The sequence below is a fragment of the Microtus pennsylvanicus genome, chromosome 6 (genome assembly GCF_037038515.1).
Source record: "Microtus pennsylvanicus isolate mMicPen1 chromosome 6, mMicPen1.hap1, whole genome shotgun sequence".
Lineage (NCBI taxonomy): Eukaryota > Metazoa > Chordata > Mammalia > Rodentia > Cricetidae > Microtus > Microtus pennsylvanicus.
Window position 1 is genome coordinate 70,868,114 of NC_134584.1, and position 12,944 is coordinate 70,881,057.

The following is a 12,944-nucleotide window of genomic DNA, read 5'->3' on the forward strand; positions in this document are numbered from 1 at the left end:
CTGATAGGAAGGACAGTATATAAAATGCTATATAAATATATACCATTGTACTTGGCTAGCAGGGTGGTAGAACACATTCCTGTATGTGTGTGTGTGCATATGTCTCTGTGTGTGTGCAAGTACAATTGAAAAGAAAAATAGCATGCATTTGTTGTAGGACATTAGTTGAAGATGTGTTAAATTTGTTAATGCTATGGAACTTTGTCTAATGATGCAAATATATTTTTTATCCTTTTATGTTGCATTTGTTTAACTCTGTGAAGCTGTATTAACTTGCCTGCTTATAACACCTGAGTGGTCTAAAAAAGAACTGAATGGTCAATAGCAAGGCAGGAGAAAGGATAGGCAGGGTTGCCAGGCAGAAAGAATAAACAGAAGGAGAAAAACAAAGATCTAAAAGCAAAAGAGGTCAAGGAGCAAGAAAAGAAGGGTCCAGCCATTCAGCCACACAGCTGGCCAGGGATCAAAGTGAAAGTAAGATCACAGAAGTAAGAAAAGGAAAAAAGCCCAGAGGCAAAAGTAGATAGAATAATTTAAATTAAGAAAAGTTAGGTAGAAACAAATCAAGGTAAGGCTGGATATTCATAAATAAGAAAAGGCCTACATCTATTCATTTGGGAACTGGGTGATGACCCCCACCCCCGCCAGAAGACTGAAAAGAGTAAAAAAACCAACAACAACAGCCATTGTAGATAATGAAGGATAGAGAAGATTAACTTTTGAATATAATTCTGAAATAAAGATGGTTTTCAGTTGGAAAAAAAATAACCATTTTTTTTTTTTTTGGCTTGAGCCAAAAGGAGCCACTTGGTGCAGGAGGTGAAAGCGTGAGAGGAAAGAGACTAAGGAGGACAACTATCAAGAGAGTCCAAAGACTGAAGTTAACAGTGCTGGGGAAGGCTTTCTTGTGGGTGTGATTAAGATAAAGTGGATGGGCCGGGCGGTGGGGGCTCACGCCTTTAATCCCAGCACTCAGGAGGCAGAGGCAGGCAGATCTCTGTGAATTCGAGGCCAGCCTTGTCTACAAGAGCTAGTGCCAGGACAGGCTCTAAAAGCTACAGAGAAACCCTGTCTCAACCCCCCCCCCCCAAAAAAAAGATGAAGTGGATGAGGAAGAAATTATACGAGAAGGGGGATGAGTCCAATCAGCAATTAAGATCTGTTTTTAGGCTTCAGTTACCAAATCAAATTGCAATTTTCAGATGACTTCCGGTGTGGGGGTGGGACTCCAATCAATGTAACATCCAAATATTATATAAGAAAAATATTTCCAAATATTTTTTCTGTTGTCATAGATGCCTCAGTATTGAAGGGAAAAAAACATAATTCAAAGGGAACACGAGATGGCAGCAGTTTTATCATATAAGGAGAAAGATTGGGAAAGAAAAACGTTTGCAATTATCTCTAAAATAAGAGCACAGAGCCTCTCGTTCTTTACAGCACAGTGCATCACTGCGGTGATGGCTGCGCTCTGTGGCACATGTGCGAGTCCTCTGATTCTGAGAAAGCCTCCATCACACGAGACTGTTTCCTAAAATAAAGCCGTCGCCGTTTTCTGCCGATCACCGTGCGTCTGTGCTGTCTAACACAGAAGAGTCCTGTATGCTACAGATTTGTTTTAAATGGTCCAGCATCATTTTTTCTGTCTCCTCCAGAGTTTCATCTTTCTTCATTTCCCATCTAAAAGAAAAAATAATAAAATCAGTATTTTTATAACTTTCCACCAGTAATCATTATTTCAAGGCGTGGGTTGTGGGCACTGGTTTCCTGAAGTGGCACCTTCCTTATTTAGTCTCTGCCTTTGGGGCAACAGTTCGTTGGCACCACTTCAGGAGTACTTGAGAGTGGGAGAGGAAAACAACATCTTACAGGATTGCGTCAAAGGGGGTTTCTCTATTTTCTGGGTTTAAAAATGCACGTAATACATTTCCTTCAGTGTAGAATGTGTAAAGGGCTACAACGTAGGGAGGTTTGCAGAAAAAAAGACATCAACTGAATGCCTGAAGGGGCAGCAACCTCTTCCTAGACTGGGAATAATCAAGTTAATCCTCAAGAAAACAAAAATTAGCAAACGTCCATAAACATCAGCTTGAATCCTTTCTGATCCTGGACAATTAGGCACTGTAGAACAAAGTTTAAGAACCTAGAGCTGTATAAATACATAACCTTATAATATTAAAATGATAGCCTAAGCGTGCTCACTGCTTATTTCCTTGAAGACTAACGCACACCAGCTTCCGACATGACAAGGCAGTGTACCTAGACTTCCAACAGGAAGGGACTCTTCTTTATTCTTTTCTCTTTTCTTAAGTTTTTCTACCATTTGTTGTTCCATTATGTAGTATTTTAAAGGGTATGCGAAGCCCAGGGCTGCTATATCCTGAAAGACCTGCTGTCAAAGGCTCCCTGTTGTCCCCCGGGCCAAGCACAAGAGCGCTCCACTGGATGCCATTCCTCTGTGCTTCCAGAGTCAGAGCCACCAGTTAACAAACAGACACACACAGTGCACGAGTGCAGGATGCGGCTTTCGTGTTCTGGAGTCCGCACTCTCTGGCCAGCGATGAGCAGTAATATGCATGCCAGAAGCAGGGGAGGCTCAGAGAGGAAGCGACTTTGGAGACACCCTTTACCTAGGCTTTTCCTCACCTTCTAGATCTTTGTATCAGCAATCTTGTGTGGATCTAAAAACTACCATATCTAGGGCCGCTTTAAGCTCTCTACCTGATTCCTCATGGTTGTAATTAGAGCACCATCTATCTGAACTTTAAAACAACTTGAAGGTGAAATAACTTTCCCTACTATGTAGGGTAAAGAGGACAGTGACGGACCCTCACTTTGGCCCTGAAACCAGAGTCAAAGAAACACATTCTGGCCCTGAAACCAGAGCCAAAAGTTTATAAAGGGTCACTGAAAGAAACACATCCTGGCCCTGAATCCCCGGCCAACTCAGCATGAAAACTAACCAGTCCCTGAACAGAACACAAAACCAACCAATCCCTGAGCATGAAAAGATCAGGGATTAAAATCTGACCAATTTTGATCCTAAAACCTCAACCTGGATAAACTCTGCCCTGTACCTGTTCAGCTTGGGGCTGCCTTTTTCCACCCTGGTGGAGGCAGCCACCTTGCAGGATTCCTCCCTCCCAGTGAATCTCTTGAATGAGGTGACTTTCTCTAGAGTTGAGTAGGGCAGAAGAGAAGCAACAACTTTTGCCTGAGCAGGTGCAAAGTTCTACATTTCTGCAGCAAAACTTCCTATCAGAGCAGAAGGGGCAGAGGGGAGTGCAGCGGAGGGAAACAGCTCTCCTGAGAGGACCTGCTGCTGCATCCCTGTGGGTAATCCACCCCCACTGCTGCATCCCTGTGGGGGAATCCACCCCCACTGCTGCATCCCTGTGGGGAATCCACTCCCACTGCTGCATCCCTGTGGGGAATTCACCCCCACTGCTGCATCCCTGTGAGGAATGCATCTCCACTGCTGCATCCCTGTGATGCTAAAAACTCACATCATATGAGAAAATACCCCTAAAATCAATTGTTTGGGGTTTATAATTTATCCCACAAGGCCACCTTGTACTTACTTTAATGGAAGTTAAGTTTTATATTGTTTATTTTGTTTATTAAATGCTTTGAGAATGCATCTTGTTAGTATCCCAAGCTGGTCGGGAACTTGCTATGCAGCCCAGGTTGATTTAGAACTCTTCTTTTAAAAATACATCCTTCTCTTTTCTTTTCTTCTTGGTTTTTTGAGACAGAGTTTTTCTGTGTTGCTTTGGAGCCTGTCCTGTAATTAGTTCTTGTAGACCAGGCTGGCCTCAAACGTACAGAGATCCGCCTGCCTCTGCCTCCCAAGTGCTGTGATTAAAGGCATGTGCCACCACTGCCTGATAAAAATATATCTTAATTTATTTTATTGTATTAATGTTTTGCCTGTATATATTTCTGTTTGCCACATGTGTGTCTGGTCCCTGAGGAGGTCATAAGAGGGCATCAGATGCCCCAGAAAAGGAGTTACAGGTGGCTGTGAGCCACAGTGTGCATGCTGGGAACTGGACTCGGGGACTCCGCAGGTGCAGCTAGCGCTCTTAAGGGCTGAGCCATATTTCCAGGCCCTTTTTGTTTAGAACTCTTGATTCTCTTGCCCCACTCTCCTCAGTGCTGGGATTAAAGGTGTGTGCCACCATGCCTCACATGGAATTTTAATGTTAAAGCATGTCTACTACCTATTTCATAAAGGTGTATTGGGATATTATTATTAAGTCTATAACATTGAACTCCACAATGAACAGATAAGTAATGGAAAAGTTATATAGCACTAGCTATAGGTTGTTTTGAACACTTTACACCATCCTTTTTTAGTACTTTGATTCTCTGAATGAGAATGAACCGAGGCACACAAAGCTACTTGCCCAAATAGTTTTGGATGTGAACTCTAGAAATTGGGTTGACATATGGCATGCCAAATATGTCCGTGATATTAAGACAATTTTATAGATACCATCAACTAATCTTCAAAATAACTGGGCTATGGGCAGCTGAGATGGCTCAGTGACCACAAAGCTTAGCAAGCTGAGTCTGATTCTTAGGACCTACATAGTAAGAGGAGTGAACTGACTCCCGATTGTTAGCCTCTGACCTCCACACATACCATGTGACACCACACACACACACGAGACACACACAAACAGATACATAGACACACACAGCGCACAATGCAATAAGAAAATATTTGGGACTCATGGTTCATCCCAATCATTGGCCACTTGCCTAGCATATAGGACTTGGTTTCATTCCACGTACCAAAAAAAAAAAACCTTCCACATTTTATTTTCTGAAAAATGTATCCTGAATTGTTTTAGAAATTAAATAGAAGAGTTAAAGATCATACACTTTTATGGGTAATCCAAACATGGTTGCCTGTCCCCTCTCCTTCAATATAAAAGTGCTAATAATGCCTGAGTCCAGCCTGGTCCAGTCTGGTCTGGTTGAGACTGATCTGGTCCGGTCGAGACTGGTCTGGTCCAGTCTGGTCTTGTCAAGAATGTCAACAAAATAAAATATGAAATATACACATAAATATTTTGATCATTGTCTCTACTTGTGAGGATTAAAAGCAGTCTCTCTTCTTCATTAAAATCTGTATAATTAATGTAATTTAAATGAATTATAGAAACCATGACAAGGATTTTTAAGCTTTATGACAATTATGGCACTTCACAGTATAATTGAGCTGTTAGTAATTAATGATATTAAACAAACTTACTTACCTACGTAAGCCCTTTTATTTCTGCTTTGTGTTTATTAAGAAGAAATCATTTTATATGAGGATAAGAAATAATGACAAATGGGAAACAGGCAATAAATTATATTTTCTATTTTATTCTTGTTAAACAAAAATACTAGATACTTGAGATGTTTGTCAGAAGCATGCTACATTTCATGCTCATAACGTGCTAAGAGAAATTTATCTCTAACTACTAATACAAGGCAAAATAAAATCACTTTGTCAGAAGAATTACCAGAAGGGAAATGAATCTACCAATTTGTCAAATACCAATGTACAATACATTTCAAATCTTTATCTTTAGTTTCTCCTAATATAGTAAATATCTGTGATAGAAGCATTTCCCAGCAGAAATCAGAAGCTATCAGTACCAGTGCATTCTGATGCTCACAGAAAAGCTTTGTAGTAAACATGTGGTGACTCTATTTTGTTCCTCCTGACTTCATAGCCTGCCTCTAAATATTGCTAAATCCCCTCCCCACCTACTATTGTTTAGGAAATTCAACATTACTTCCACTTTGCTGCACCTTATATACTGATGAGCAGTAGAATTCCATAAGACCCCACTGGTCTATATGTACCACTACCTTCTAGAAGAGGTCCCAGCCATATATCTCCTGGGGGTGGGTGGGATGGAGAAGCTTGAGCATCTTTGGCTATGGGTCCCTTTTCTATATAATACAGTAGAGACTACATAAAACCTTTACTGAGATATTCCACAGTGAGAGCAGTCAACCTGTGCATCAGTTCCATTCTGATTGACGTGGGTGTTGTAAGCCTTCACAAATCCTCCTTCATTTATCTAGTTACAGCAGAACCAGTAGTAGTGTCTGCTTGCCACTCCGAACATCCTAACATAATCTATTGCTTAGGGCTCTTAAAAGTATCAGACCCTGGGCTCAGTATTTTATATTCCATTTCACTTTAATGAGCAATGGTTGGTTTATGTTCCTATGAACAGTTAAGGCATAGTAAATAAATGTTACACATCAGCGAATGGCTCTTCTGATGAGTGGTTTTGTGGAATCTTGTATTGAGGGAAGACTTCAGTGTGTCCGTGCCAATAGGGAGAGCTATGCCTGGTGATAATCATGACATAGGTCTATGATAGCATCAATCCAAGTTATCAAAGATGCAAGTCCTGTAGGGTCGTTAGGGTAGAAAAGAGCAACCGACACCAGACTAAGAGGAGCACAGTCTGGAGTGTGAGAAGTTCTCTGAGACATAGCCTTCTGCCAGAAGAAAATCAGCTAAAATCTGTAAAATCAACTGTGTCTCAAACATGAGCCTAACCCCTGAGATCACTATGACTTTGAGTTGACGAAGAGCCTAGAACTTGCTAGCTGAGTCTCCTGAGGAGAGCTTCTGCACCTCTCTGTCTCAGTGTCTTATCTGTGAGACAGTCCCCAAGGAGTGTGAGTGGAGCCCTGATTGCCACATGCACTTTTATCTGTGTCATCTGTGACTGATCCCACACAGCAGAGCTTACTCGCTGTGATGGAGACCACCAAGATCCCACATCCCACAAATCTGAAATACTTACCATTTGGACTTTTCACAAGGAAGTTTGTCAGTCTTAGTTCTAGAAAGGCCATTGTAACTGAGGAAGACTGAGAAATGTGCAGGGTGTTTTCCTGACATGTGTTTAGTGGTTTCAGTGGGACCCAGGGAATAAGATAGAAAATGACTTTAGTGCATATCAATGGTGCACAATGAAATTATGTCCCAAAGTGTTCATAGTAACCCTGATGAGAAACATTTGTTCTGGAAGCTCCGACCACAATGAATAGTAATCAGAATATTAAAATAGAGAGAATAGAATCCCTCTCTATTTTCTCATTTTAATTGAAATTTCTTAAGTGTCTGATCCCTCAGAATGCTGAAGAGAGTTTAGCAGGTAGGGTGCAGCCTAAATTTGAACCTTAAAACATGTGAATTGGGGCAGAATGGAACTGGGCTGATTTTCCATCTATAAAATGGGAATTCACAGAGGTGCAGCGATGATGAACGAGGAAACATGCACAGAACAAGTGCGACTCTAGAGGGTCTTCCTTTCCTCACAGATCAACGGGAAGTGACTGCAGCTCTGGTCAAGAGAGCCACGCCAGATCTGCTGTCACAGTGGTTCCCTTGTCTTTTCCATCATGTCATGGTCCCTAGATGGCTGCGGTGACATCAGTCAGCCATGTTCAGAGGCAGGAAGAAGGAATGAATCTGTTTCATCTAATTAGAATTATATGATTTATCCCAGAAGATATTGAAGCCAGATTGTGGAACTGGATCCTGATTGTATCTCTTTCTAAATATGTGATACTAGACAAGTCTTTCGACCTTTCTGTGAATCAGATTGTCTCAGTTTTGAAACAGGTGACACTGCCATAGGAAGGAGTAGGTGAGCTGCAAACACCAAGTGCCCCATAAAATGTTACAACTAGTTTATCAGCTTCTACTTGAACTAAGTGGACATCCAGTGTCTGTATCCATGCCCTTCCTGCTGTTGCATGTCTTTCACATTGCTTTATCTGACAAATTCTCCCTCAAATACATAGGCAAGTGCGGTTCTACATATGGCAGTGGTCTCCCTCGGCGCCGTTACACATAGATCATGCTCTCATGCGTCCTTGTCTTCTGCGAAGGGAACGTTGGTGCTGATCCACTCTTTTCAGACCACACTGGCTGAAGTTGTTCTGTTTTCGATTATCCCTTTGTTGTATTTTTAGATACAATAAATTATAATATGGCATCTGATTATATTATGACATTTCTCCTGAAATACCAATAAAATTCTTTGATATAAAAGTGTAACTTGAAGTAAGCCTCCAGACCTAATGTGATTATTAAACATTTATGTGACTCTTTGTATTTACAAAGTGCTTTATAGTTACTTATTAGTTTATTATGGCATTAAAACATTAACCATCTGGTCCAATTAATGGTTTGAATTTGTCTCACCAGTTGGTGACTGAGCAGTGAATGGTGAAGTCATATTGGATTTTATTCCTCTAGAACAAAAACCCTTTTGTACTTCTCCTCTGCATGGTATAGCAAGTAACCATTTTCTTTATTTTGATGTTCTATGTGCATGAGCCTCTCTCTGCATCGCAGACATCTTCTCTCCTCCGTCTGCTTCCATGTCTTCAACTCCTGTCTCTTCACTGGTAGTTCATGTGCATTTTGAGATGTAATGAATCATTCTTCATCCTTATCCCCGAGTTCTCTAAATTCAGCTTCTTGATAATCATTTTTATTCCTACTCTAAGTCTATTAATATTGTTTAGATAAAGAAATTTGTGTGTGTTTAGAAATCGACGGTGACATCACAGCCCTCAGTCACCACACAGGGTTGGCACTGTGCCTCTCCTTCACACCCAGTTCTGTGCACGCATCAACGGCCATCAGCGCAGGCACAACACACCCAGTCCTGTGCACACATCAGCCACCATCAGCACAGGCACAACACACCCAGTCCTGTGCACACATCAGCCACCATCAGCGCAGGCACAACACACCCAGTCCTGTGCACACATCAGCCACCATCAGCGCAGGCACAACACACCCAGTCCTGTGCACACATCAGCCACCATCAGCGCAGGCACAACACACCCAGTCCGGTGCACACATCAGCCACCATCAGCGCAGGCACAACACACCCAGTCCTGTGCACACATCAGCCACCATCAGCGCAGGCACAACATACTTTGAAGACATTCTCACACCTATGTATCTCTCATTGACCTCATCTCTCGTTCAGGAGTTCAAAACTTCAGAGATGTTCACATCTCAATCCCATGATCCCGAAGAACTGAACCATCAATGGGCACCCTGCCTGGGAGGGTTGGAAGTCTCATGCTCTAGCCTGGTCACAATCTGTGTTGCTTCTACTGCTTTTCTTCAAGGAGAGAATTGTTGTCTGTATTGCCCCTGCCTTAGGTTTTCTATGCTTATATGTCTTATTTTGTTCTCTGGCCATCTGAAATTCCTTTCCAGTCACCTCAATCCAGCTCATTATTCCACAGACCATGTGTACAGTCTATCTTTCATAAAGTCCTTTCCAATTGTCTAATCCAGATTCAAATTCAGAGAATATTTGATTATGCACTTTAATGATCATAAAGTAGAAATATTACTTGGCTATCCATAATTCAGGGAAATTGCTCATGGATTCAGTTTTCTAAAATATGAGCCAAATTATGTTATTTCTTCTCCAAAACAAGCAAGCAGGCAGGCAAACAAACACAAACTGCTCCTGTCCTCCACCATGATGCCTCCCACTACCTAAAAATGTTCAAATATATTAGGCTGGCTCAGAGAACATATTTCCAACAACACAGTGTTCCATATACCACACTCTCCACACCTCAAACCCGCAGAATAGCTGCTGGTTAGTCTTTGCCAGAATTGTGGATGTCATTAAATGATATTTAGATGAACTGAAATAGCTTGGAAGTTCTAGTAACACAATGAGTAGCACTTGGTATCTCAAATAAATATTACTTATTAATTATACAAATAACAAGATGCCAGCTTTTGAACTTCATCTTCCTTTCCTTAGTTTCTACATCAACACTTGTTTTACAAATCCTAAAATTTAATAATATGCAAAAGCATCGTTCTGAAGACCCCCTCATCTATTAGGCACATCCACATTCTTCTAACAAAAAAAGGCAGTTATGGCTGAAGAGATGGCTCAATGCTGACACGTTCCTGTGTAGTCATGAGCATGGGAACCTAGCAACCACATGACAGCTGTCCACAGCACCTGAAACCTCAGTTTCAGAGGACTAGACACCTTCTTCTGACTCTTCATGTCCACAGGTATTGGTATCCTCACCATTACATGTGCACACACACACAATTGCACACCTGCACAAACACACACAAACTGATAAAATATTATAAAAATATTTAATTATTTAATTTTATTTGACATATGATTAGCATTCTTCCCAATGCAAACATCTCTCACTGTGGCTAACAAAATCTCTAAATCACCGACGCTCAGAAAGATGGCTCTGTGGTTCAGAGGACTGGCTGTTCTTCCAGCACACCCCAGCTTGATTTCCAGCACCAACATGGCAGCTCACAACCAACTTTAACTCCAGTTCCAGGGGATATGATGCCTTCTTGTGGCCTCTGAGGGCACTGAATGCATGTGGTACGTATACATACTAGTAAACAAAAAACTCATACACATACAATAGAAATTAAAAAATCTTTAAAAATGTTTAAGTCACATATCATACTAGAATAAAATAAAAAAATTTCAATCTGTCTCAGTGAGCAGTAATAGTAAAAATAAACTGTAGTATGTTTTTCTGAAAAGACTGAAATAAAAGGGCTTTATACGTTAGCTGTTTTGTTGGCTTTTAGGCATAGGGCTTATGGTTGAGTGGCCTGCTTGGTTATGGGTCTATTTAAAATAAATCACAAGAGCCATATTTCAGATAGAGTTTTAATGCAAATAATTAATTTACCCAATCATCCAGAAAACACGCACTGAGCATGTGCTGAGCCCAGAATACTGTGCTAGGTAGGAAACTTAAGCCAGCGGGACTGGAGATGAGTCTGTCTTTAGTTGTTTATATAGTCTGAGAATTTACCATATGGGCAAGGCTGAATAATTATCCCAAATACAGCCACAAAATCTCCTAACGATCTCCCCCAGTATTTCAGTGTATGTATGAAGTGTCAGTCGTCGTAAAAGGAGCTGGTGCTGTTTCCTCAGCCTTCACTTCCATGATGGTCTGTGAGGAAGACATCATTCCGGTATCTCCTCCCTGACCTGTGAAGCAACCTAAAGGAGCTCCAGGGAAACATTTATGTCTTCCTTTTCTCAACATTAAGACAGAAAGCATTCTGAGATGTTTGAGTAGTGAAGTCATTATTAAATTATAGGGACACTGGAAGAGATAGCATTTGCACTGTTCTTTGAAGGCAGTCCTGTCAGGAAGTGACTGCATACCATTGAGTCCCAAAGGACAGACTTTGGAGGGGGGGCACACAGATATAAAGATGTACTACGCTTGAGAGGATTAGTCTAAAAGAGAGCAATCTACCTAACCCAGTTCACTATATACAGGATAGCTTAAAATGGCCCTGTTTACCCCTCCTATCCAGTGCTGGGATCACAGCACCAGCTTGTGGTGTTGATGTTGCTTGCTAGGCAAGCACACAGAAGGTGAGTCACACCATAGCAGCACGTTAGTATTTCTACCTCCCATTCAGCTCAGAACAACAGATCAGTCTCATGCATGCTTAAACATAAAACCTGTCCCCCGTCTAAAATGTTCTTCAGATAATGAGACTCTGCAATCACATTTGCCTATGGTTTAAATTCTAAGTTTCAAAAAAAATGTATAGTTTTGTTCCATTCTCTTTGGTTTACATTTAGTTACAAAGAAATCAATAATCTTTTTATATAATGTGAAAAGAGTTGATTTATTGATCAGCCTTATCCTCACCAAAACATTTAAAATGTCCTTATAGGCTGTAATATTTAATACTTAAAAAGTCTTATTTTCTTTTGAACTTTATACCAAACCTGTAATAGTCCAATTCTAAGGATTTTATATATCCTTAATTATGACTTTTAGTAGAAACTTTTAGGAATGACAGGTGAAAAATATTTCACCTTGATAAATGGTTGGAGGGAGGCTTTGTAAGAGTACATCGCTGTGTAACTCCAGCCTAGCCTAAAGTTCACTAGATAGCCATGGCTGGCCTCATACTCACAACCCTCCTTAGCCTCCACATTGTCAGATCACAGGAATATGCCACCACGTCTGAGATCCTTCCAACTTATTTATTAACAAGTTTCTTAAGGTGTGTTAGTTTAGGGGAATGTTTTATTGTTATGGAGAATTTTATTAAATGTAAAGGGCATAAAACATTTACAGAACACCATAAGAGCTCATCCCATCCTTGTCTTTGGCAATTATAACACACAGGCATTTCTTAATATAAACAGAGTGGGTTTCTAATGCTGAACAGTATTTTCACCTAACTGAATAGTTTAATATCCAGAAGACAAAGATCGCCTGTTTATCTTATGCATGATCTGTTAAAACATGGAATACACACACACAAACATACACACACATATACACACAAACACACATCCTGGAATTCTACATATGTATACATATAAATACAGAACTAAATGTAATAGATCTATATGCATACAATACAGAGAATCAGAGATATTCTTTCTAAAATCCACCTTCAATACAAAAGAACAGTTACACTTGCCAGTGTGAAAAAGCAATTTCTTTGCTTCAGCCAAGATTTTGTTACATGATTACGATAACTAGCTAAATATCCATTTATGTAGCTATTTCTTCAACAACTCAAATGAATTTCCCTTTGCAAGATGGTTGGTTTCTTTAGTTACGACTAATGCACTAAAAGGAATCTTTCTCAAGCACAGGGACAAACAGCCTTTAATTAATTTGAATTTATAGCCTTTGGAGACATCTGCAGCACAGCTCAACTGCCCAAGCAATTTATTTTAATTAATGTGATTTGTTCTATATATTTAATAGGAGAGTTATGTGTCAATAAATGGGGCAAGTAAGGAAGCTAACTGCAACGTTTTAAATAGTTATGGCTCAAAAAATAACATAAATGGGGACATAGCTGTCAGTGATAATGGGACCTGAAC

At 40.5% G+C, this 12,944-nt stretch overlaps 1 protein-coding gene across 1 annotated transcript in view; it reads right to left on the reverse strand.

The window, feature by feature from the left end:
- Nucleotides 1-1,326: 1,326 nt before the first annotated feature.
- Kiaa0825 (KIAA0825 ortholog) overlaps nt 1,327-12,944 on the reverse strand; it is a 406,382-nt gene continuing 394,764 nt past the window's right edge. The window contains exon 21 of the mRNA XM_075976414.1: nt 1,327-1,680. Coding sequence (XP_075832529.1) covers nt 1,563-1,680 — 118 coding nt within the window. The 3' untranslated portion in view covers nt 1,327-1,562. The remainder of the gene's footprint in view (nt 1,681-12,944) is intronic.